General features: G+C 46.6%; 1 protein-coding gene across 5 annotated transcripts; it reads left to right on the forward strand.

Moving 5' to 3' along the window:
* The first annotated feature begins 200 nt into the window (after window positions 1-200).
* Window positions 201-23,202, forward strand: gigyf1a (GRB10 interacting GYF protein 1a). Of its 5 annotated transcripts, XM_056575321.1 has the most exons (26): window positions 201-473; window positions 2,612-3,247; window positions 3,367-3,430; window positions 7,105-7,234; window positions 7,619-7,714; window positions 9,108-9,225; window positions 10,233-10,341; window positions 10,966-11,121; window positions 11,215-11,249; window positions 11,594-11,856; window positions 12,042-12,165; window positions 12,907-13,080; window positions 13,293-13,468; window positions 14,556-14,781; window positions 16,065-16,291; window positions 16,544-16,635; window positions 17,342-17,442; window positions 17,540-17,613; window positions 17,961-18,086; window positions 18,269-18,475; window positions 18,912-19,126; window positions 19,439-19,596; window positions 20,076-20,239; window positions 21,815-21,859; window positions 22,283-22,427; window positions 23,038-23,202. In XM_056575321.1, exons 3-26 carry the CDS (start codon window positions 3,396-3,398, stop codon window positions 23,100-23,102), a joined length of 3,261 nt encoding a protein of 1,086 aa, XP_056431296.1. In that variant the 5' UTR covers window positions 201-473; window positions 2,612-3,247; window positions 3,367-3,395; the 3' UTR covers window positions 23,103-23,202. The 5 variants fall into 5 exon arrangements, with proteins under 5 accessions (XP_056431296.1, XP_056431294.1, XP_056431295.1 ...); XM_056575319.1 differs by lacking the exons at window positions 201-473; window positions 2,612-3,247; window positions 3,367-3,430; ... (4 more) ...; window positions 10,966-11,121; window positions 11,215-11,249 and having other exon boundaries at window positions 11,268-11,856; window positions 17,964-18,086; XM_056575320.1 differs by lacking the exons at window positions 201-473; window positions 2,612-3,247; window positions 3,367-3,430; ... (4 more) ...; window positions 10,966-11,121; window positions 11,215-11,249 and having other exon boundaries at window positions 11,268-11,856; window positions 17,348-17,442.
* Window positions 23,203-23,226: the final 24 nt, after the last annotated feature.

Raw genomic sequence — 23,226 nt, forward strand, 5'->3', positions numbered from 1 at the left:
TATTTGAACTGTATTAACAGGTCGGAAGATGTTAATTCTTTAACACAGCATTTATAAAAATAAATATGCGAAGCATATAAACTCGTAAAAATATAAATATAGAAAGAAGGCTAGCACGTTAGCAACACTACACAACATTCAATGCTGCGTTCAAGACCTATGGGCAGTTCCCGTAATTACCAGCTTCCGACTTGTCAGTATGTGAGGTCACGTGGTACGCGCACGGACGGCCATGTTTCCGAAACACAAACAACAAGAGTAGAGAGACTAGCGAGCCAGCGGACGACCAGACACCGATACGCAGCAGCGACCCAAATACATACACAACACAGAGCACGACTTTGTCCAAAGTACCATTTTTTGTCGAATGAACACGTTTTACAGAGATACAAGCGACCCATGCATACACTTGAGTGGCTGTAAACACATCGTGCACATCGAGTTTCACAGCTGAAAACAGTGAGGGAAAAAAGGTAAGCCGCGGTGGTTCCTCTTTGCACGCTAATGCTAACCCAGAAGCTAACGTCAGTGAGTACAAAACGCGAAGCGTTCTCCGCGGTTGTTAAACCGTATCGGTGCATTACAGAACACGTATCCGGAGAGCCCTTGGATTAAAGTTGTGTTTCAAGCGCTTGGGAATATGAATCAGAGGCGACATGCAGAGGGGGTGTAGCGAGGGGTCGGCCGTCCTCACAGCGGGGGAGCAGGCCAGGGGCGACGGACCCACACACGCCGACACTCCGCCCCCTCCGCCATATCACATCGCGTGTCATCCGAACCCGCTAACGATGCACAGGGAAGGGCCTCTTTTGAAGGATAAAACCCATTATTATGACCCGAAATCCATCATTTGCAAGATATAGATCTGTGAAGGTATACAGAAGCGTGTCATGCTACGAGCTGTGGTTTTAGTTGCGGGGAGAAGTCTGCGAAGTATGCCCGCGAATTCGTGTTCGTTGGGTTCGTTAACGCTGAAGCTAATGCCTTCAACGACAGAGGCGGTCGTGGGGCTAACATGTCGCTAGGAAGGTAGCCACAAGTAGCACAGTCCCAATCAACTGCTGTGTTATAGTGCTTTGTGTTCAGTATAGCGGGGTTTAAATGAAATGTGTGTTATGTGGACGGTGGACACCGTGCTGCTTGGTGTTGGCGGTCAACGTTTGGGTAATTTCGAATAACTTGGTGTGTTTTCTTACGCCTTTTCTAGTGTTCCATTTTGGGGTCTCTAGTAGTCGGATTTTATCCATAAGAACAACTTGATTTCGATTAGAAATTACTTTCTATGTGTTGGAATTGGGGTTTTTGATGCTGGATCCGTTCATTGTTCTTTTTGAAATGAGCGTCATCAAATGTACGTTTGTTTGTGTTTGTTTACATGGTGGGAGGTACATTACCGTATAACTACCAGTACGTTGGACCACAATTTCTTACGTTATCAATACCCAAATCATTATCAATACCAACAATTTAAATAATATTGATATATATTTATGTGTTATTATTGGTATTCACATTACATTTAGTTTATATTCCCAAACAACAAACCTGTTATTTTTATTATTCGGCAATCGGGAGCATTTCATTTGAACCTTTTAATTTGCAATATTTGTGTATGTATGTTTGAATTTATAAGGCCTTCCTCCCAGTATATGTTCATGTATACATCTCCACTCTTTATGTGTTTACCTGTCATGTGCAGGTACTTACAAGTGAAATCGGCCGCTCTGCACCAAACGCATATTTCAATAGGGCCTAAACTAAATCCCACAAACATGCTACACATTTTTTCTTTTAACTGTAGTGTGCACAAACAATCTGATCAAATCATGCCCGGTTTTATCTCGGAGTGAGGCCTTGTAAAATAATCGCTCAAACATAACAGAAGTGAAAATCAAATTACACAGCCTTGGGTAAATGGATGCAGGCTTGGTGCCAAGTAGTGAGTAAAAAGTTTTCCCCGGCAGTCAACCAGGGGATTCCTGTATTCCAACCAGGCCAGAGTGATATCTGGGCTTTACCATCATTTGGACATGCGCCCAAAACCTTTATCACACTCAAGTTATTGTCAGATATGAGAATCTCTTGCTGTTTATGTTGATATTGATTATCCCAGAGAGTAATGCATCATTTATTAGTGATATAGAAAAACGACCACAAAAAATGATCACGTGAAAAATGTACCTAAATGTTATATATAAATTGTAATCATTCCTCCCTATCAGAAGAGTACTGAGAGAAAGTTGATTTTAATCAAGTTTTATCTTACAAGTTATACTCATTTCATTATTGATTGGTAATGGTGCTGGTGTAAAATAGTTTTTTGATAATTTGCAAACACGGTAATCTCTGCTCAATTGTAGCGTGTGAACAACAACATCTGGCATTGTATTTCGTGGGTCTCACATTTTCTTTTGGTCCATCACTAATCGTCTTCGGGTGAAAACTGCCTGCCGGTTTGAATCCAAAGCAGAATATAAATGAAGCTTTGCATCTGTTCTTGATTTGGGCCATGAGTGACTGTTACTAACATTTAAGAAAAGTTTGGAAGATATGTACCTCTTTTGCTCTCCTCAAAACACGTTACTCAAACTGAATATTTTCTGTCCCGCAGCACTAAAGTCTGAGGACGAGGAAGAGGGTTACCGGAAGGTTCTCTCTATCCACAATTCAGTTGGAGGGAGAGAAGGACATTCAAAGGAAGAGAGAGAGAGAAAGGAAGGCGAGAAAGTCGCGCCTGCTATTGGCAGCTGTTTCAGCAGCCTGATTTCTTGTGGCTGTCATATTCGTTTCTTGTGTTACGTTATTTTTTTTTGATGAATCAGTTTGTATTTTTAACTTCAAAGTGATAAAACTGCTGTTGTCAAACAAAAAAAAGAAAAAAAATACAATTAATGCTATCGAGAGTGTTTTATTTTTCCAACATTCAATTCCAAGGATTTTTTTTGAGTTTTTTTTTTTTTTTCTTCGTATTCGTTTTAACAATCTTTTTGGGCTGTAGTAGTTGTAAGTAGCAGGAGCTTCCGAACTCCAAAACTCAACGTCAACTCCTCTTCCTTACCTGACTGTAAGACCGGACAACCTGGTATTCCTCAAACACCTGCAACCTGGCAGCTATTCGTTTTGTGTCTGTGTGTTTGGGGAGCGAGTTCACCACAGCTAAAGCACCACTCAGCCTTCTAGTCACCTAAGCCTAACTCAAGCCAGCGATCCCTAGCCTGGTCCAGCCTGCTCGGACCACCTGGACAGGGTAAGGTGGGATCCCACTCGTGTGTGTGTCTGTGTGTAATTTATTTCAATGTGTGCTAATAATAAAAATATAAAATCGTACTAATGCTCAACATTTTCTGCTAAATTTCTCCCCTGCAGATACTCAATTCTGTGCGGACGTGAGGAATATGACTGCTGAGACTCTTAACTTCGGCCCAGAATGGTAAATACCTCTTAGTATAATACGATTACAACCATTTTTTTACGGCCTTCACTTAGTACCCACTCGTTGGCGATAAGCCTTCTGACAAACATTTTTGCAAAACCTTTTTTGGCATCATTTGACGTCTGCAGTTCCTGGAGAAATGGATTCACCTTGAAGATGTTTGAACCACATTGACTTTCACTTAATCCTAAAAGAATGTTAATATGAGAAACCAGCCCAGCTTTCAACCAGTCTCTGAAGTTGTTGGAACAACTTTGTCTAAACAAAAGTAAAACACATAAAGGTAGACGCCGTATGGACAAGGAGGAACCTTGTGAGAAGGAACAACCGTGCTATGACTAGAATTGTCTTGGTTGCCAGTGGACACGCATGAGACAACAGACAAATAGCAAACACTTAGACATGATTGATTGAATAAGTAACAAATTACACTCAAGTGTCTCAGATTGCAGTAATCAACTTTTTTTTTTGTCTCTTCCAATCTTTGTGGATTCAAATGTTCCATGGTAATACACCTAGTCGACTCCGTCTTTACAAGTAGAATAAGAATCTCAGGAAAGTTGTGCGTATGGTTCAGCAGGGCACTGGGAGCATGGGCGCTCTAAATGAGCGCTACCACAGAATCGCTTGGTTTCTAGAAGGAAAAGCCTCGAAGTTATTCAGTGTTTTCTTTCGTCAGAGTGGACTCAGTCTTCTGTGTTCACTTGGCTATGTTTATGCTTAGCTTTCAATAAATGTCCTTATTGATTGATTGTTAACCACTTTGTATAATGGCAGTAGCCCCATCCAACAAGCCTCCTTCGAATACATTCTACACCGTTAGTCTAGAAGGACTCACAATATCAGGAACGTTGGGCAGCATTTCGAGACGATTACAGGGGATCAAAGAAAGTTAAACAGCAGCTGTATTATCATTCATGCTGGAGAAAATGCTTCTCTCCGTCTGTACTGGTCTTGTACGCTGAAACCCATTGTTAATCTGTCAAACGCCTCTGCGGGCCCTTTATCGATGCAGGGTTTGTCCTGAACAGATGCAGTACCGTGCGTATTCAGACAGAGCAGATCCCTCCTTCTCAACATCCATTGTCTGTATAATGTATGATATTAATTTCGGTTTATTATTGTAGTCTATGAATGGTAGTTTATAAAATGCTAATTGAAGCCTATATTTGTTGTCAAATTTAATGTTCACATCCGTTACTGTCATCATCCATTGTCGTAGAACTTTGCAGAGTTAATTAGTTAGGCGGTCTGTCATTTTTCAAGCTTTTAAGCAACGCAAATGTCATATTTATAAACATATCGTAGGAGATTGGTCAGTCAGCGATTGGTCTTAGACTATGGATAGTCTTAGTCGCGGAAACCATAGACCTTTTTATTAAAGATGCAGGGTTTTATATTGTTTTTTTAGGTTGATTGGTTTTGTTTATAAAGTTATTACCTTCTGTTGTGTTGTATTCTACCAGCTGCAAATTGGTACTTCTTCTTTTAAATCGACTGAGTACTGACCAGTAACTGATGGGAAGTACAAGGAGATCTTTACAAAATACCATTATTTTAAATTCAATCAACCCGAAGAGGGTTAGGTTGTGTAACTACTAACTACCATTCTAAGCTTAGGATAAATGTATCTGAACCAGAGCTGGTTTAATGAAAGAAATGCATGCATTTCTTTTGCTTTGAAATACATCAACTATTTCAACATTAGATATTGAATATTCGATTGAATTGCACTGGCCGTCAGTAAATATGTCCATGTGTTTTACTCTTTACCATTACAGTATATTGTGAAATTCGCAAAATCATAGCAAAACAAATGAATTGTTATGCTAATAAACTAATAAGTAAATCTAATTTCACTTTTTGCAACTCAATCTTGAGAAGGATGTGAAAGTTTGCCATCTATGTTGCTGGTCTGTTGTCGACCTGATGGCTAAATGTTTGTCTAAGGATTACCAGCAGGCGTTGTCTCTGGGCTTTTTGGTAGCGCTCCATCTCAAATGGGCCATGACCACTCCTTGCATTCTTGGTCCACTGCCAGTCCAGTATAATATTCTTCCTTATTCTTCATTTTTAGGCTATCTGCAGTCCCCCCGCCCCCCCCCCCACACGCACACTTGCACACATGCACACGCACACACACACACACACACACACACACACACACACACACACACACACACACACACACACACACACACACACACATGCACATCTTACGGTCTTACTGTCTAGCAAGGCCAACTACTGCTGCCTAGCTCTTCAATATTCTCTTTTCAAAACGAGCCATGCTCCCATACTTAGCTTAGCTGTGCTACCATCTATCTATATCTATCTTGAGATAGAGAGAGGGAGAGAGAGGCTAGTAGCAAAGCTAAGCTAATTAGGTCTGGCTTGTGATAACCAGTCACGCATACATTCAATTGTGCATGCCGTTGGTGAGGAAGATCTCCTACTACTCCTACTCCTACTTTCAAGATCTACTGCTCGTGTTTGAAAGACCTACAATAATCATAAAAGCACCTAACAGAAAACTTGTGAAATAAATGCTTGGATTTCTCCTGTTGACCTATGAGTAAGCATTGACGGAATGCGTGTAGGATGGAATTTCTTGAAAGGGACAGACATGCCCGTCCACGCTGACCACATGCACCCTTTGCCTTCCTCTATCAACCTTAATTCTCAGCCTGATTCTCTCTAATGGGCCTATTCCTCTCTCAGTATGCTTTTTGTTCTTCCTAGGCCTAACTCCCCCCGCCCATTTTCAAGTTCAAATATTGTGTCTACTGCTGTTCAGCCAGATTAACTTTCTCTATGAGACCTCACGCTGCAGTCGGAGGTAGACCGGCAGGGAAAACTATTGCCTGTTATTTTTATTTTCTTGGGTGTACAACTTACCTTACCCTTACCCTGCCTCGCTCTCTGCGCTATGGTTACATGTGGTTCCCATGGGGCCCGTTTGTGGACGTGACGCGCCGTGCACAGAGGCATGTGAATGGGGCCATTGTTAGGCCTTGGACGCCTGCCCGGCCGTCATAGCGTTTTAAAAGGAAATCTTAAGATTGCAATTGGCAATATGTTAGCTTGTCTCTCTGCCCCCCCCCACCCACCCACCCAAAGTATGTACTGCTGGGACCTAAAGAGCCAGTGAGGTCAGTTGTGCCAGTGCAGACCATTCAGTAACAACGAGCCTTCTTATCCCTCTGCCCCTGATGGGGCCTGTTCTGTCGTCGCAGTAGGGTCTGTGTTGCCCATAGGTGGAGTCTCATTCAGACGGTCCATTTGAAATGGAGCTGTCCCCATCTGGAAACCCTGCATGGCGCCTCCTTGAGTCGGGCCATTTTGCGGTGGCACTAGTTGTGTGGTCATGGAGAGTTAATGTAATCTGTGTGTTCCCAACGTCTGTGAATATGCTTGTTTCTCTTGGTTTCTCAAGAAAAGTTTTGGAAATTTATGAATTCTTGCCGTGATTGCAGTTTGTGCCCATTAAGTGCACTGTTGGAGGCTGAAATAGCTTTAAGTCGGTTGCTTTTTCTCTTGTATCCATTTATAACATTTTTTCAATGTTAATGGTCAACTGTCATTCTCTTAAAATGATGGCTTCCAACGCTGGAATGCCAACAAGCAGTTAGCGAAGCCAATCTTGACTCCCCCTTTTTCCTCACCCGCAGGCTTCGTGCACTGTCCAGTGGGGGGAGTGTGACATCTCCCCCTCCTTCCCCCGCCATGCCAAAGTACAAGCTGGCCGAGTACCGCTACGGCCGCGAGGAGATGCTAGCACTTTATATCAAAGACAACAAGGTGAGGCCTGTATGCTTTGTATGTTGTGTCGTTCACTATGGTTCTCAGGCTTCACCCTAGGGTAATGGTCAAAACAGACTTGATGGATGTTTTTTTTATATTGGTTATCGTTTGCAGACCTCACTTCAATTTTGGTGATTGAAGTAATATTTATAAAGATTGGGTATATTAAAAACCTTAAGCTGAAGTCACTTTTAATTTTAAAAACTATCATATGCTTAATTTCAAATAACGTTTGAACTAAAATGATGGCTGCAGGGACAACCAGTCGACTGGTTGGACTACTTCCTGATTGTCTTTACCCGAGTCGCCGCCCACCTTTTAATATATTGTTTGAGTAATATATTGAGTGTGTTGTTCACCGTCTGGTTGCTGTGCACGCAGGTCCCCGAGGACATGCAGGATAAGGAGTTTGCTGCTATTCTGCAAGAAGAACCCATGCAGCCGCTGGCACTGGTGCCCCTCACCGAGGAGGAGCAGGTACGACGGGTTCCTGCACACGGGCGCCTGGCCTACACACTCCACAACACGCGAGCAGACACGCGTACGCACACAGTCGCTGAGGCGTTCACGCTGACATAAACACTGTTGGTTAAAACCTTTCTGTCTAATCCTTGCTGAACAGATGAGTGCTTGTCGTTGTATCGTATTAAAACCAGGGTCTTAATGCTCTAGCGCTAAATGATGTCCACTAAGGCTGGGACAACCCGTCTACGTAATCGATGACGTCAACGCATAAATTACGTTGACGCGAAAAATGCGCGTCGATTCGAAAAACGCGAGTTTTGGGTTAGTAGCAACGCGAGTGGCTCCTCAGACTTTCATAAGTGCAAGGCGCCACGCACTCGTTCCTCTAAAGTATGGGAATTCTTTAATGTAAAAGGAAACGATTCCGTGATATGTCAATATGTTCAATTCTGTTGGTTCAGGAAGTACGGAAGGCCTTTGTGTTTTCAAGGCTTCAAGGTTATATTGAATGCTACCTCTGACTTCTAAGAATGCTTTACTTTGCACTTTTATTTTGGAATTTTAAGGCAATAAACATCTATTGCAATGTTAAGGCATTCATGTTTTTTTCATTCAGATATGTAAATCAACATGTATAAATTGCTATTAGTCAATTAAAGGGGAGATAATCGATAATCGAATCGAAATCGAATCGGACTGAAAAAAATGAATCATTAGATTAATCGATGCATCGAAAAAATAATCGCTAGATTAATCGTTTAAAAAATAATCGTTTATCCCAGCCCTAATATCCACCTCCAGCTGAAAGGTTGTGGGTTCGACCCCAATGCCTGCATTGTAACCTGCCCGTGACCTACATCCATGAGCGAGACGTCTTGGCCCTCACCGCTCCTCCTAACCTTTCTGAATTCCCTCCAAATTGCCTTTAATTAAATCATCGGCTAAAATGGTAACTCCACATATACAGTTCAGTCCAGTGGGGTTCCCACCTTGGGGTAGGGGGTCCACTGTTTCACCGTAGGTTAAGCCAACGTAGTTAAAACACTTGCGGTGAAAGCTTGATCGTGTTCTGATTGGATCCGTGCATGCTGATCAGTGGGATATTACAATCTTTCGGAGTGCGGTGGTTTCCACTCGTTTCATCTTAATCGTATTCCACTCGGATAAGCACCGGGGCTTCAAAGGGTCCATTTTGCTGCCTGGCCAGTGTGGCACAGAGTGGACATTCTTAACATTCCTTCATTTTGCTTTTTCCATTCTCTCTCCCTCTATCGCTTTCCCTCTTTGGCTCCTACTCCGTCTGGTTGTCTCGTTACTCTTCGTCACTATCCTTTACTCTTTTTTTTTTTCCTCTCTTTTCGTCTGGTGCCATCTCTTCCTCTCCCCGATCTCTCTCGCTCCACAGAGGAACTTCTCCATGTCTGTGAACAGCGTGGCGGTGCTGAGGCTCATGGGTAAAGGAGTGGGAGGCCCCGCCCCGGCCGGTGTGGTCCGGGGCCGAGGGGCCGCGAGAGGCGGTCGAGGTAAACGACAAACAAACACAAATGATTCTCATTCTCAAGCGTAGCACACGACTCTCAACCATGTGCTGTTAATTGCAGTGCATTTCTTTATGATGAGATGCTCTGTATGAAATTGCTGTTCTGTACAGACGGTAGGCATGGTTGATCTACGCGCTACGGACACACAGTAGGGAGAATTGATCAAAGAAATGCTACAGCAGTGAATAAGGTCTAAAATATAGTAGGTTACAGCCGCCAGAAAGGCAGCCGCTCCCACCAGACTATGACCAGAGTGGCTGGTGTCTTTACAAGGAGTGACCCACATGGAACCACTCAGTGAATCCCCGACCACCGCCACCAGTGGAACCACAGTGTGAACAAGCCGACCTCAAGACACTCTCTCCTAAGTACAATGGCCGCCGTCCAGGAGGGCTGAGTACACATTGTATTAAAGCCATACGCTTTTGTGTTGCGGTGTCTAGCCGCTGCCGCTCTGGCCCTGGCCCTCTGTATATTCTGTACTGTGGCCATGTCAAATAGACCTTTTGCAAACACCCGCAAGCGCACTAGTGCAGCAGTGATCATCTTAAATGGCCAACGTTAACACGCCAGCAGCTGGTCCGAGACGCCTGGAAGAATTAAAGTTGAGGAGAGGATGACGTGTACACATGTACCGCAGCCGTGCTATATGTTGAAAAGCTTAACAGGCTATTGCACACAGACTTCTTGTATTCAGTTGCTGTGGCTATTATTTTAAGAGGAAGTCGTTTTTAGAACGTATTTCGTAATAAATGTCTGCCGGCTAAAGTTTGCGTAAAAGGAAAGCCTTGCCACATTCTGACCAATTTAAGTCACATATCACTCCCTTATTGCAACATCGTTAAGGATGCTGGTTCCCAAAAGTTTTTTTGCATGATCTACCCAAGAAGCCCCTATTTTGTCCCAGCCCCCACCTGATATTAAGTGCAGGAAAAAGCTAATCTAAAATGCTTCACTTAAGGTAACTGACGATCTGTGTCTATGTACAGGTCGTGGGCGCGGAGAAGGCGGGTTCTACCAAAGAAGTATTGAGGAGCCGGAGTTGGGCTTCGGTCGCAGCGTCCGGGAGATTCACCGCAGCCAGAGCTGGGACGACAGGTGAGCAAAGCATCCCCGCTTTATGTTGGCAATGTCATGTCATCTACTGGGATCAGCAGAGCGGATCCCAATCGGTTGACATCCGTGTCCATGTTATATTTGTTTTGATTCAAGTTTGTTATTGAACTGATCTGAACGATGGCGGTCCTTATCTTTGTTTAATGAGGTTGAGGGGGCATGTTAGTGAACTGGCTTGCCAGACTCATTATCAGAGCTACAAAACGTATGATACACTAGCGGCAGCCATATTGGTTGTTTATGAAAACACCTCAACGGCACTCCCACAGGGCACCTCTCTGTGCACTCATCATATCAAACCCTCCCCATGGTAGTCTGCTGGGAATCTGTCTGAACAGGAGGGGGGGGGGGGGTGCCACAGACGCATTATGCCAGAGCAAGTTAAACACAAGCTTGTTTTTCTTTCGCAGGCTATCGAATCTCCCCACCTCTTACTCATCGACATGTAGAACATTTGTAGTTATGTCTAACATGTAAAAAAAGAAATTGCCTCTAGGAAGTTTATAGGGAGTCAATGAGAAAAACAAACAGCAAACGGCAAACCCACTCTTAATCCCTGCTCTCCTCCGGGTGCGTTAGCTCTGTGTCTGACGTGTGGACCCCCAGGGGCGAGCGCCGCTTCGAGAAGCCCCTGCGGCGCGAGGTGACGGGCCGGCCCGGCTTTGAGGAGGTGGCCGCCGTGGCCCCGGGGCCCGGCAGGAAGGAGCACACACGGGCCGACAGCGACAACTGGCGCACCCTGCGGGAGGAGCAGGCGGAGGAGGAGGGCGGCGGCGGCGGCGGGGTCGGCGGCGTCGCCGTGGGCGGAGGAGGAGGAGGGGGAGGAGGAGGAGGCGGCGGCGGCGTGGAGCCGGGCAGCAACTGGAGGATGGGCGTCTGCCGCAGGGACGGTACGAGACGCACCAACACACGCACGCACACACACCTACAAGCGCTCAAGGACACACACACAGGCTCGCACACATGAGACGATAATTATGTTATTATTATCGGTTCATATTTCTTCTTGAACTGATCCATATTTATGTTGGTCAGGGACACTCATCATGCATAAACATCGACATGTCATAAACGTTGCAGTGTAAATTTACACAATATACAATTGGTTAAAAACGCAATGCACACATGAATAAAGCCTGGATTAACCTGACCCTACCACTGCTCTTGAGTGCGGTAATAAAGTGTGTATCTGACTTTAATGTTCTGGTCTCTCCCGGGCGACTGGTTACAATAGGAACTTTTGATCTAACCCCATCAGACGGAGGTCCTCGCTCAGCAGGCTGGCGGGACCACAGCGCCCCGGGCGAGAGTCGGCGCAGGAAGTTTGACTTTGACTTCCGGGACTCTGACGGGCGCGGCGGCGGTGGCGGCGGGCGGCGGCGAGCGGGCAGCGAGGGCATGGAGGACGACCGGGACGGGCTCCCAGAGTGGTGCACAGACGAGGAGGAGGGAGACCTGGGCACCTTCGACTCCTCTGGAGCGTTCATGCCCCTTAAGGTGGGGGAGGTGGGAGAGGGGGGGGTCTGGCCACTCCCAGCCAAGAAGATAATGGGTTCAATCCCAAACCTCGTTGGGTCATGCACCCGTGGCTTCTGCTTATTGGCATGCATCTAAAGTGACGTCTCTGTATTGGTGTTGTGCGTTATCTAGTCGTTTGATGAATCCTTCTCCTTCTCCGCCAGAAGGGAGGCAAGGACATGATCCTGGAGGAGGAGCTGGACTTCCAGGGCATCGAGGAGGAAGATGAGGAGGAGTTCCCAGCTGAGTCTGAGAGGCCCAACAACTCCGGCGGTGATAAAGATAAGGGTAAGGCCTGCGCCTCCTTAACCAACCGGGCGGTCTGCATTCACGAATCACGCGTCCTCTTGTCCTCCAGGCTTCTTCTCACCTGTTCAGTCCTTTTCTCTTCTGTTGACGTGTTGCAAGATTTCAGCATACGACTCGTCGTCAGGTCAATTTGTGTCTTGGGCCATGGCTAGGCTAGTCTCAAGGCTCTATGCAAAGCAGACGCCTTGTGTGAACGTAAATCGTGTTGACATTAGCTCACTAGGCTTTAGCCACAGCTGCACAATGCCAGGTATACATGTGCGCCACCTCTTTTCTGATCCCAAACCTTCCACGGACGACGTGGAGGCCGGTTTGTTCCTCAATCTGCGTCCTCGTGAGAGACTCTAACGTGGCGTGGCTCTGTAAACTCTTGTTTGTCATTGGAGCACAGCATTCCCATGGCTTTGCCTGGCTATAACGGAGCACAATGGAGAATGCACGCACTGTAGTGTGGCCATAGTTGGACTTTGTTTTGTATTGAAGGAGTGTATTTACACAACGGTCTGATACAACAGGACCTTGATTGTGACTAGAGCAAAAACATGGAACATGCCCCAGGATAAGCGCCAAACACTTCTGACGCTTGTTAATTCTCCTGAAGCGTCCGGTTCACGTGCAGCTCATTGCCAGGATGGTCTGGTTGTCCGGCTGTCTGACTACTACCCTGGACCTCTCCTGTGGGACATTGTGTTGACCTGTTGTTCTCTGCTCCCCTTCCAGAGAGCAAGGAGACCGGGTTCGGCGACCACCAGGGTAAACGCTCCCCACCTTGCTCCTCCCCCCCGAACCACATGAACCCCGACTCCAAGGCTGGCGGCGCAAGGATGGTTGTCCAAGACAACCCCCAGCAAACAAACAACCTGCCCCACAAAGGCAGTAACATGTTGAACGATGGTACGCTTCGCACAACAACCGAAAACCCTTGAATACAGAGAGTTGCATTGAGAGTGGAGCCCTTCTGCTTCTCGCTTGGCTAGTGCTAAACTATGTCAAAATGTAGAGAGTTTCAGTGGAACTTTCCCCCTTTAAAAGGAAATAGCGTTTCATAACATCCTTTAAGCACTTGCTATGTTGACGCTGGCCTCTTTCCACACACCCGTCTTCAGCAGGTCCCGCGGGGTTGTCCAAGGTCCACGTGAGCCTCAGTAACAACGTGTCCAACAACGTCGGCCATGCCCACGCCTCGGTCCTTCCCTCCCCCCCGCCCTCCTCTGCTGCTCCGCTCCTCCCTCCTGCAGGGGGAGACATCGAGGACGACGAGGGCATGAAGCACCTACAGCAGGTAGGACGCCTTTTACCATCATCCTGAACTGCAGTCTTAACCTTTTGAATATACATGACACTAATGTCAGGGTGACTGCAATATAAAGAACCGATTGCTGTTTATTTTTTTATTGATACTACAGACCTTCCAAAATGACCTCCCTGTAAAGTTACTTACTACCAAAATGCCAGCAGAAGCTCTATTACTAAAAAAAACGTTAAAAAAATTGATTAATATTCAACATAGACCTTGTATTCAACTGAAATTGGTTCATGACAGACAGGACGGCAGGGGCCAGTTAATAAAGGAGAAAGTGTCGCCTCTCTGTCTGAAAGACTATTTCAGTAAGTGGGTCGGGTGAAACCTCTGCCGTACCTAGCTCTGTTCCGGCTCTTGATTTTTAATTTCACGCCTGCGGTGGCAGCACTCACGCCCAGTGCTAAAATGTTAGCGTGTTAGTCACAAGCACGACTTTTTCAAGACGCATGAAGGTCACTTCATACACGGCCCCCATTCAGACGTGTTCTGGGACACGCATGACCATGTTACCGTGGCATCGTGAACAAAGCACTTACATGTGATCACATGTTCCAACGCAAAACCCACTGTGTGCGTGTGTGCGTGTGCGTGGGTGTGTGTGCGTCCCACTGCAATGTATAATACAATTGATAACTGAACGACTAAACTGCTGTCGTACGTCATCTGGTGACTGGTGGGAGCCAAAATGGCCGCCAGCAGAGTGAGGGTGGCAGTACTATTGTATTTAAAAAAGGCAGTGGTCTCTGGAAGTGACTCCAGTGGCCCACATCTGTCTCTAAGCCTAACAACACATACTTAGACCAAGACCTTTAAGTCCCATTACTACTTTGTGTGTATGTGTTCGACCATGTTTGTGTAAGCGTAAGAACCCGCGGGTGCCAACATTACACGGCTGCTCCTTCAGGCTCCTATTGCAGTCCCTGGAAGGGGGGGGTCCCTCCTCCTGTGTTCCTTCTCAAGGTTGTCCCCTCTGGGTTATGGGGAGCGTCGTCCTTTGTGAAACCGACCGCTCCGCAGTGCTGTACCGGTGACCTAACGGGCGCGTCCCTCTCTCCGTGCGGTACAGGAGGCGGAGAAGATGGTGGCGTCGCTGCAGGACACGTCCCTGGAGGAAGAGTGCTTCACCCAGGCCCTGCAGCACCACCAGCACCACCACCACCAGCACCAGCAGCAGCAGCAGAGGCAGGAACAGCAGCAGCAGCAAGACGGCCGCAACACGGCCGACGCACTCCCACTGGGCCACGAGGCTGCCAAGAAGTGGTTCTACAAGGACCCCCAGGGGGAGATCCAAGGTACGCACCCCCGCCTGCTGCTCCACCACCATTCTTCCAATTTAGTCCCCAACCAAGAAGTTGAAGAGGGGCGGTCCTTAACCAAGGACCATTAGCCAATTGTGGGCCTTAACAAAGGACCAATGGCCCAATAGTTGGCCTTAAGCGTCAATGGTTCCCAACAGTGTGACAAATGGTAGTCCAGAAGCAATCGTGATGTCTAACCACTGGTGGTTTTCAATCCTTGGTTGTCCCAATGCAATTACCAATGCTGGTCTTAACACAATGGTGGTTTCCAACCAATGGTGACTTCCCAACCAATACTTATCCCTGTACCAGCGGTCGTTGTTTATATAGGTTTATTGGATAACGTCTAATTAACCCTGATGTCTCCAGATGGCAGCTGCAAGGGTTTGGCGTGCATCAAACGTGTCAATCAATCTTGTCGAAATTGGAGACGGCCTTTTTTTAGCCGTCCCAGAACGTGGCCTCATTCCTTGTTCTGGAGCTTCCAACTCGTGTGAACGTAGCACCCAGAGTAGTAGCTCTCACAGTAGCTCTCACCGCCGACGGTGTCCCTGGTGTTCGTCTCTCCTCTCTTTTCGTCTCACTTCTGAGGGCTTCTTCGACTAGGGAAAACGTGCATCACCAAAGCTTGTGAGAAAAAAAATGAAATAGATGAGGGGGGGGGGCAAATAACTTGGTAGTCAAAAATACAATCCCAACCCAATCCAAAGCGTGTATCCAGTAGGGGTGTGCACGGGTACACGTGTAACCGGTTAGTAAATCATAAACGTTTAGGATAATCAGTAAACGAAAACCGTAAAAAAAAAAAACACCGCACCATTGTATCAATGGGAATCGCTACGGTCCATACTTTCAACATAAAGTTTACATATTTATAATTCGAAATTCGTCCCAGCCTTTATACCACAGATACTCTAGGCTCTATAGCATGTAACCGCGTAGTCTGATTACAGTTTAATGTAACAGTAAGCTGACAACATCCTAATTAACACCGCAACTGCAAATTAACCACACAGAGATAACCACGGCAACCGGTCAAACAAATGTTATTTTTGCGGTCATTCTGCTCGTGCATCCGCCATGTTGAAAAACAAATAATCCCCCTATAGCGCGACTGCGGTCTACTTTAAAAATAAATTAAAAAATCGTAATTAATGTAAAAACGGTTAACCGTGTACACGAAAAAAAAAAAAGGGTTGTGTAACCGTTCACACCCCTAGTATCCAGTGTCAATGAGTCCGCTGAGGCAGTGTAAACACCCCCTCCCTGTCCTCCAGGCCCCTTCACCACCATGGAGATGTGCGAGTGGTTCCAGGCGGGCTACTTTACCATGACGCTGCTGGTGAAGCGTGGCTGCGACGAGGGCTTCCAGCCCCTCGGCGACGTCATCAAGATGTGGGGCCGGGTGCCCTTCGTCCCGGGACCCTCGCCGCCCCCGCTGCTGGTGAGGCAGCCCCCTCCCCCCCAGCGCCCACAGGCCACACAGAGGAGCTCCTCTGTGACGGTGAGTTAAGACACCTGGAGCTTTTTTAAACTCTTGAGTTTGACTTGATACACTGCTAGCTGCTGAATGAGCCTTCAGCAACACAAAACTAATGTTCTCCTCTCGCTCCACCTCCCTCGCCCCACCACCTGCTCCTCCTCCTGCTCTCTTTCCTCACCTCTGTCTCTTCCTCCTTCTCCTCACAACCTCATCTTGCTCCTCCGCCTCGTCTCCCTCCCTCTTCACCTCCCTGTCCTCCTCCTCCTCCTCCAGGGTAACCTGGAGCAGGAGCGTCTGAAGAAGCAGCAGGAGCTGATCTACCAGCAGATCCAGCAACAGCAGCAGCTCTTCCAGCTCATCAACAGGTAAAGGAGCGTGAATGTGAGGTGTTTTCACGTGGCCCGGGAGTGTGCGTGTGAGGTGTGTTCACGTGGCCCGGGAGTGTGCGTGTGAGGTGTGTTCACGTGGCCCGGGAGCGTGCGTGTGAGGTGTGTTCACGTGGCCCGGGAGTGTGCGTGTGAGGTGTGTTCACGTGGCCCGGGAGTGTACGTGTGAGGTGTGTTCACGTGGCCCGGGAGCGTGCGTGTGAGGTGTGTTCACCTGGCCCGGGAGCTACACTGAGCATGAACGTGTGGTGTATGGCTTTACCTTGCGGCCCGTTCCCTTACGACCTGCTCCTCCTGACGGGTCTCAGCTATACATGGTTTTTCATTGTTGTTTCAAACAATAACAAACAATCAGTTCATGTTTAGTTATTTAATGGGCCAATGTTGTCATTTGTGATCCTCGAAACTAACCCGCTCCTGAAGCTCCAATTACCATTTGGGGTCAATCCTTATTGGTGGCTGACATTCTTTAATGTATTTTGTGTGTATTTTGTGTGTGTGTGTGTGTGTGTGTGTGTGTGTGTGTGTGTGTGTGTGTGTGTGTGTGTGTGTGTGTGTGTGTGTGTGTGTGTGTGTGTGTGTGTGTGTGTGTGTGTGTGTGTGTGTGTGTGTGTGTGTGTGTGTGTGTGTGTGTGTGTGTGTTTCTGCGTGGTGTGCATGCGTCTGTGCGTCTCTCTTTGTCAAGGTGCAGTGATCAGGGTATGATGCCTTCGATGAACAGGTCGATGTCAGTGCCAGATACAGGGTCCATGTGGGACATGCATACCTCAGCTTCTCAACCGTCGGGTACGTTTGGTGACCCACACGCATTACCTCACTGTGAGGGAGCAACACTCGGGTATCACGCAGCCCAGCTAACTCACTGTTCTCTTCCCCTGTTCAGGCGGAGAGGCCAGTCTTTGGGACTTAACAATGAATTCTTCTACTCAGGGTCCAACTCTCGAACAGCTTCAAAAGGTGAGCTTGAGCTGCCCCCTAGTGGTTCGTGTTGGCTAGTGACTTGTGATGGTCAACATAATGTTAATAATAATAAGATTTTTAACAGACCAACCCTTATTTTGGGGTAAGGAATTGTTCTGATTCCCTACACATCTTCACTGAAATCACCATGCTATAATAACATTTTATCCAGTGAAATAGCAGTTTGTATGTTACTGTTGGACTTTTACAGTTGGCATGTCATAGTTGTACTTGAACTGGTGGAGTCGAATCAGCTGCGAGCACCAAAAGACCCCTGTACCAGTGTTCAGGACATCCTTTGTAAACCCCCGCCCCCCCCTTCTCCCTTTGTGTTCCCACTCCAGCAGGAGAGAAGAGAGGCTGAACTCAGGGCGAAGCGGGAGGAGGAGGAGCGCAAGCGACGGGAGGAGAAGAGGAGACAGGAGGAGCTAAAGAGGAGGGAAGAGGAGGACCTCTTCCGGCGCAAGCAGGTGAGACCCAGACCTCAGGTGGGAAAGATACCGGAACTGCCCATCTTTCGTGAGAAATCGGGAGTTCAGACGAAGCCGAGGAGATGAGAACTGCTGATTTTAAATATCGGTCTGGATGCTACGTTGGTGTTTTGAATGCTACTTTGAAGAGATTCAAATGTGAATCCTGTTTCTCCCTCCAGTGCCGACAGCAGCAGGAGCTCATCATGAAGTTACTCCAGCAGGCCCCCCTGCAGCAGGGCTCCGGCGCCGGGGGCTCGGGCTGGGGAGGGCCCTCCTCCTCTGGGATGGCCAAGTCAGGAAAGCCCCCGGCTCTCACCTTGCTGGAGATGCACCAGGAGGCCGAACGCATACTGAAGCAGCAGCGGGTCCAGCAGCAGAGAGACAGGGTGAGGACTGGAGAGGATGTACATATAAAGACTGACTGAACCTTATTCAAGACGTACGAATGAAGGAAGGAACTATCGAGACCCAATCTAAACCAGCATGAGCATGTTCAGAATAAAACAGTGTTAAAACAAAGTTTAGTGTTGCACCCTCTTAACAATATCCTAATTTTCTATCGTAGCGATTGCACCAGTAACTGCTGCACTGTTGTAATGTGTTTTTACTGTTGTTGTGTATGGACTGTATTGAGTATTACTTGTTGTATTGTGGATTTGATGTGGACCCCAGGAAGACTAGTGAACTGCGATGGCATAAGCTAAAGCTTTAATAAAACAAAGCTTTGACTTTTAGATTCTATACGTTAATGTGGCTCTCCATGCAGCTGTTGGCTGGAGGTCTGTAGGTTGACGCCCCCCCTGTGTGTATCGCCTCTCCCAGCACTCCGGCATGCCCATGGGCTCCTCCTCCATGGGGGGCCAGTGGGCGGACGGCGTGGGCATGTGGGGCGGCCCGGGGGGCATGGACTCCAAGGCCCCCGGGGGAGGCTCTTCCGGCGGGATGGGCATGTGGGACGAGGCGGTGAAGAACCAGGGCAGTCTCCGTGGCAACAACAACATGGGCATGAAGAACAGCCGCAGCAGCCCGTCGCTCAGGTATAGGGGGGGGGGACAAAACGGTTTCCCATTTGATTGAACTGTAGTTGTAATCCGGCATGGAAAGGATTTATGATCATTGTTGTCAACTTGACACAATATTTAAACAAATGGGTTGTCTGGCAAAACCTGGATGAAATGGATTGAATCAATCGGTTAATCTTGCGTTTCGACAGGTGTGCTGTCCATTGTTGTGCAGCCTTTGGAAGGGATTTCACCACTCAAAACCTTAATGCCACTACATAACCGTGGGAAGCGGTTGGTTCTTTACTAAACCCTAACTGGTCGTCCTTCCGTCTGTCCCCTCCCCAGTGACCAGTACCTGATGCGGCGCAAGCGGACGGAGGACGAGGACAAGCTGCTGAAGCTCCTCCAGGGCATGAAGCCCCAGGACGGCTTCACCACCTGGTGCGAGCAGATGCTGCACGCCCTCAACACCTCCACCAACAACTCCTCCTCCTCGCTGGATGGTAAGCCCCCACCCTCCCCGCCTGCCGCGTGGTTAACCGTGGAAACCACACAATGGGTTAGCGACCCCTCCCCTGACTCAAGGGGAGGGATCTTTGCACCTTTTTTCTTAATGTCTGGTATGACTCAGAGGAAATGTGATGTTTTTTGTGGTTTTAATGTGTTGGAACATCTATATTAGATTTAAGGGGTACGGCTCTTCACCTTGAAAGCTGAAACTGCTTGTTTTGTGTCTGCAACGTTATTTTAAAGAGTCGTTGTTTTGGGGTTACTAATTTGCTGGTTTCTTCTGCTGTACAACGAAAGGTCGCAGGACACTTCGACTACTGCAAAGAAAAAACCCACTGCTGTAGCCCTTTACACCTGTCCACATGATTCTTTGTGTTTTTCAGGGTTATATTTGAATACCATATCCTCTGATGTCCTTTAAGCCCCTGACTAATGTGTGTGTGTGTGTTACCCCCCCCTCCCCCTCCCCCAGTGGCCACCATCGTTGCGTACCTGAAGGAGGTGGAGTCGCCCTACGCTGTGCTGGACTTCATCAGGTCCTACCTGGGCGACACCGTGGAAGCCAAAGAGTTTGCCAAACAGTTCCTGGAGCGCCGTGCCAAACAGAAAGCTAACCAACAGAGACAGCAGCAACAGGTGGGTGCAAAGCTCTCCCTGGCTTCTTCTTTAGATCAAATGTCCCCCCGTAGGCCAATCAGTCACTGCTTTACTGTTTAGTTACCAAGCAGCCGCTCTAGTCCAGAGAGACTTGCAGTAGACTAAGGACATTGAGGCTCGAACAATATATCAGCTGTCAAACCCTAACCCAATAGACTATGGGTTTCCCATTTTAACACATATGTACAGGAAGGAAGTGGCCCGTGGTCATAAATATAAAATACTATAAATTACTAAGTTATTAAAAGTGTATTGACTTACGAACTAGAAATTATGTGCTTTTGTTTACTTGTTGGATACAGATTTTTGGTAGTTTCTCTACAAAATGCAGTATTGTTTTACTATTAGAATAGTACAGATTTGGTTTTTTTTCCCAAGGGTTGTGCTACTAGCTAAAAAAACCTCATCAACTAGAGTACCTAGTGTGTAACTGATGGCAGCAGCTTCAAACCGATGCCATGTGCACTTATTCACTTCTGATGGGCAACTGTTTAATCCGTGTATGGTTCGTTCTTTGAATATTCAGATTTAAAACCAAATCAGAAAAACCAAATAACAGAGTCGTTCTTTGGTTTTTCTGATTTGGTTTTGAAACGGAAAAAGGGCAAAAGGAATCAACAAATATACAGCATTTCATTTGTGTTTGTGTTTTGTTTGTTGGTTTTTTTAACCCGAAACAGAAAAACAAAAATAGCCTAGATACATTTGTAGGCTACACCAGAAGGCAGAACGCAGCGAGCAGAAAAAAAAAGAGCCTATCACCTAAACCAGCAATAGACTGTCCAATTATATTTAGCCTTAGTTATGGCCGCACTTGAACCATATGGGGATTTTTTTCGTGAACTATTTGACAATGGAAAGACACACGACAAGATCAGTAGCGCTCTAAAGCAATCTGGTGCACCGAAGTGCTCCGTTATGACGGTGGGAGGTTCTGTGTGGAGCACAACCTTCGAAGAAGAAATCTAGTTTCTTTCTTCTTCTATGTAGCCTATTGTACAATATGTAGGCTACTTGTCATTTAGATGTATTTTAATGTTTTATGACCAGCTAGGTTTCTTAGTAAACAGCCACCTGGAATATCATGGCGATCTTCTCCACGGTCATATCGTCCACTCGCAGACTAAGTCGCCGGCTCCCATGCACGGAAAACAATAAAGCTGGCCATTGTAGAATGCGAGACTCGATGGAAAGTTTGAAAAAAATGTATTTTTTTAAAACCACGTGCCCTTTTCCCGGCATTGTGGTTTTATCTAATTATCACATAAACAAAACAAGCAACTGGATTATTCAGTATTCCCTATTTGATTTTAAAAAAACAAACAGAAAAATGCCGTTTATTTGTTTTTTCCTTTTGTTATTTTTTTTTTCTGATTTTGTTTTAAATCGGAATATTCAAAGAACGAACCATACACGGATTCTGTTTCTATCAAATCTGTGATTTTCTGTTTTAACACTTGGGTCCAAACCAAGACTGAACCAGGCCTAATTTGCTGGTAATGTTTTAGTGATATGGAAATAACTTATTTTTCTTTCTTATTTTTGTTTCATCAGTTATCAAAGGAAGTTGCTGGATTGAACATGAACTTCCCACTGCAGGTAAATACCGCCTGTGTTAAGATACATTACAGCTACTGTCAGGCCCCGTGGGCGAATGGATAACTACAAATTGATTTTCACTACAGTTAGGGCAGTAATGAGCGGTTATAATCATAGTGAACAACAACACAATGTTGTATTTATTTGGTCTAGTGATGTTTCTACCAGAATATCTTAACTAAAGTCTATTACATGAAACGTTATAGAAACGGCCTGTATACCAGGGAACAGTATGTGTCAAAGTCGTGTGTTCAGGTCTAAATGTATCGCTTTTGAAGCTACAAAGAGATTACACTTTATCTCACTCTATCAAAGGCTTATTTAATGACTTTAGCATGCTGGTTTTTAATCCTTTAACACAGTCTTGTGTATGGTCTCTCGCCTCTGCCCCTCCTCCCGCTCACCTCTCCGTCCTCCCTCCAGGACTCCATGCGCGGTATGAACCCCGGCGCCCTGCAGTCCATGTTCCAGAACACCCACATGGGCAAGGCTGGTCTCTATGACAACCAAGGAGGGAAGATGAAGAAGAAACAGCCCATGATGCTGCATTCTGACCCCAGCATTTTAGGTACTTGACGCCACCGGATTATGTCCTTTAATGAACACATGTTTTAGGATATGTATCAGTCTGTTAAAGGCGCACTGACCTTTAGAACGAAATGGTACATGACCAGAATTTTTGTATTAGTATTCACAAGAAGTGAATAAGGATTAATGCTAGAATTTGTGATTTTCACTAATAAGGTTAGTTTTACTGTGTTTAAGATATTAAGTGAGTCCTTGCCGATATTCATGGCGGTCTTTGTGAATTTCGGCACACATTATCTTTGTGAATAATGGATAGTTTGTTCATACCACCCACTGATTATTAGACCAGGAAAACAATCTGAGTTATTCACATCCCTACTTGCTAGTTATTTCTTCTTGGTAACATCCTCAATGGCACTTGCCGCACATGCTGACCAGTATTTCGTAATGATGATGAATTGTAATCACCTCATATCCGCGGTGAAACTCCTGGACTCCTCATTGGGCCTAGAGCCCAATCAGCATGTACAAACTGACCTTTCTAATCCCACCTCTCTGCCACTCTTCCGTCTTTTATCTTTCTCCCTTCCTCCCGCCATCTCCCTTTCCACGCTCCTCCCCTCTTTATGTCTCCCCCTCTCTCCCCTCAGGCTACTCATTCCACAACACGGGCGAGTGTCTGAGCCTGAATGAAATGGAGATGGAGGATTACTGAGGCCGTGAGGCGCGCGGCGGCAGCAGCAGCAATAGCTACCTGAGGCCTTCCTGTCTTTTAATCAGACAAACCAGATGACGAATGTGCACTGCTGGGGGACACCGGGGGTGGGGGTGGGGGGGGG

The sequence above is a fragment of the Gadus chalcogrammus genome, chromosome 17, assembly GCF_026213295.1.
Source record: "Gadus chalcogrammus isolate NIFS_2021 chromosome 17, NIFS_Gcha_1.0, whole genome shotgun sequence".
Classification (NCBI taxonomy): Eukaryota; Metazoa; Chordata; class Actinopteri; order Gadiformes; family Gadidae; genus Gadus; species Gadus chalcogrammus.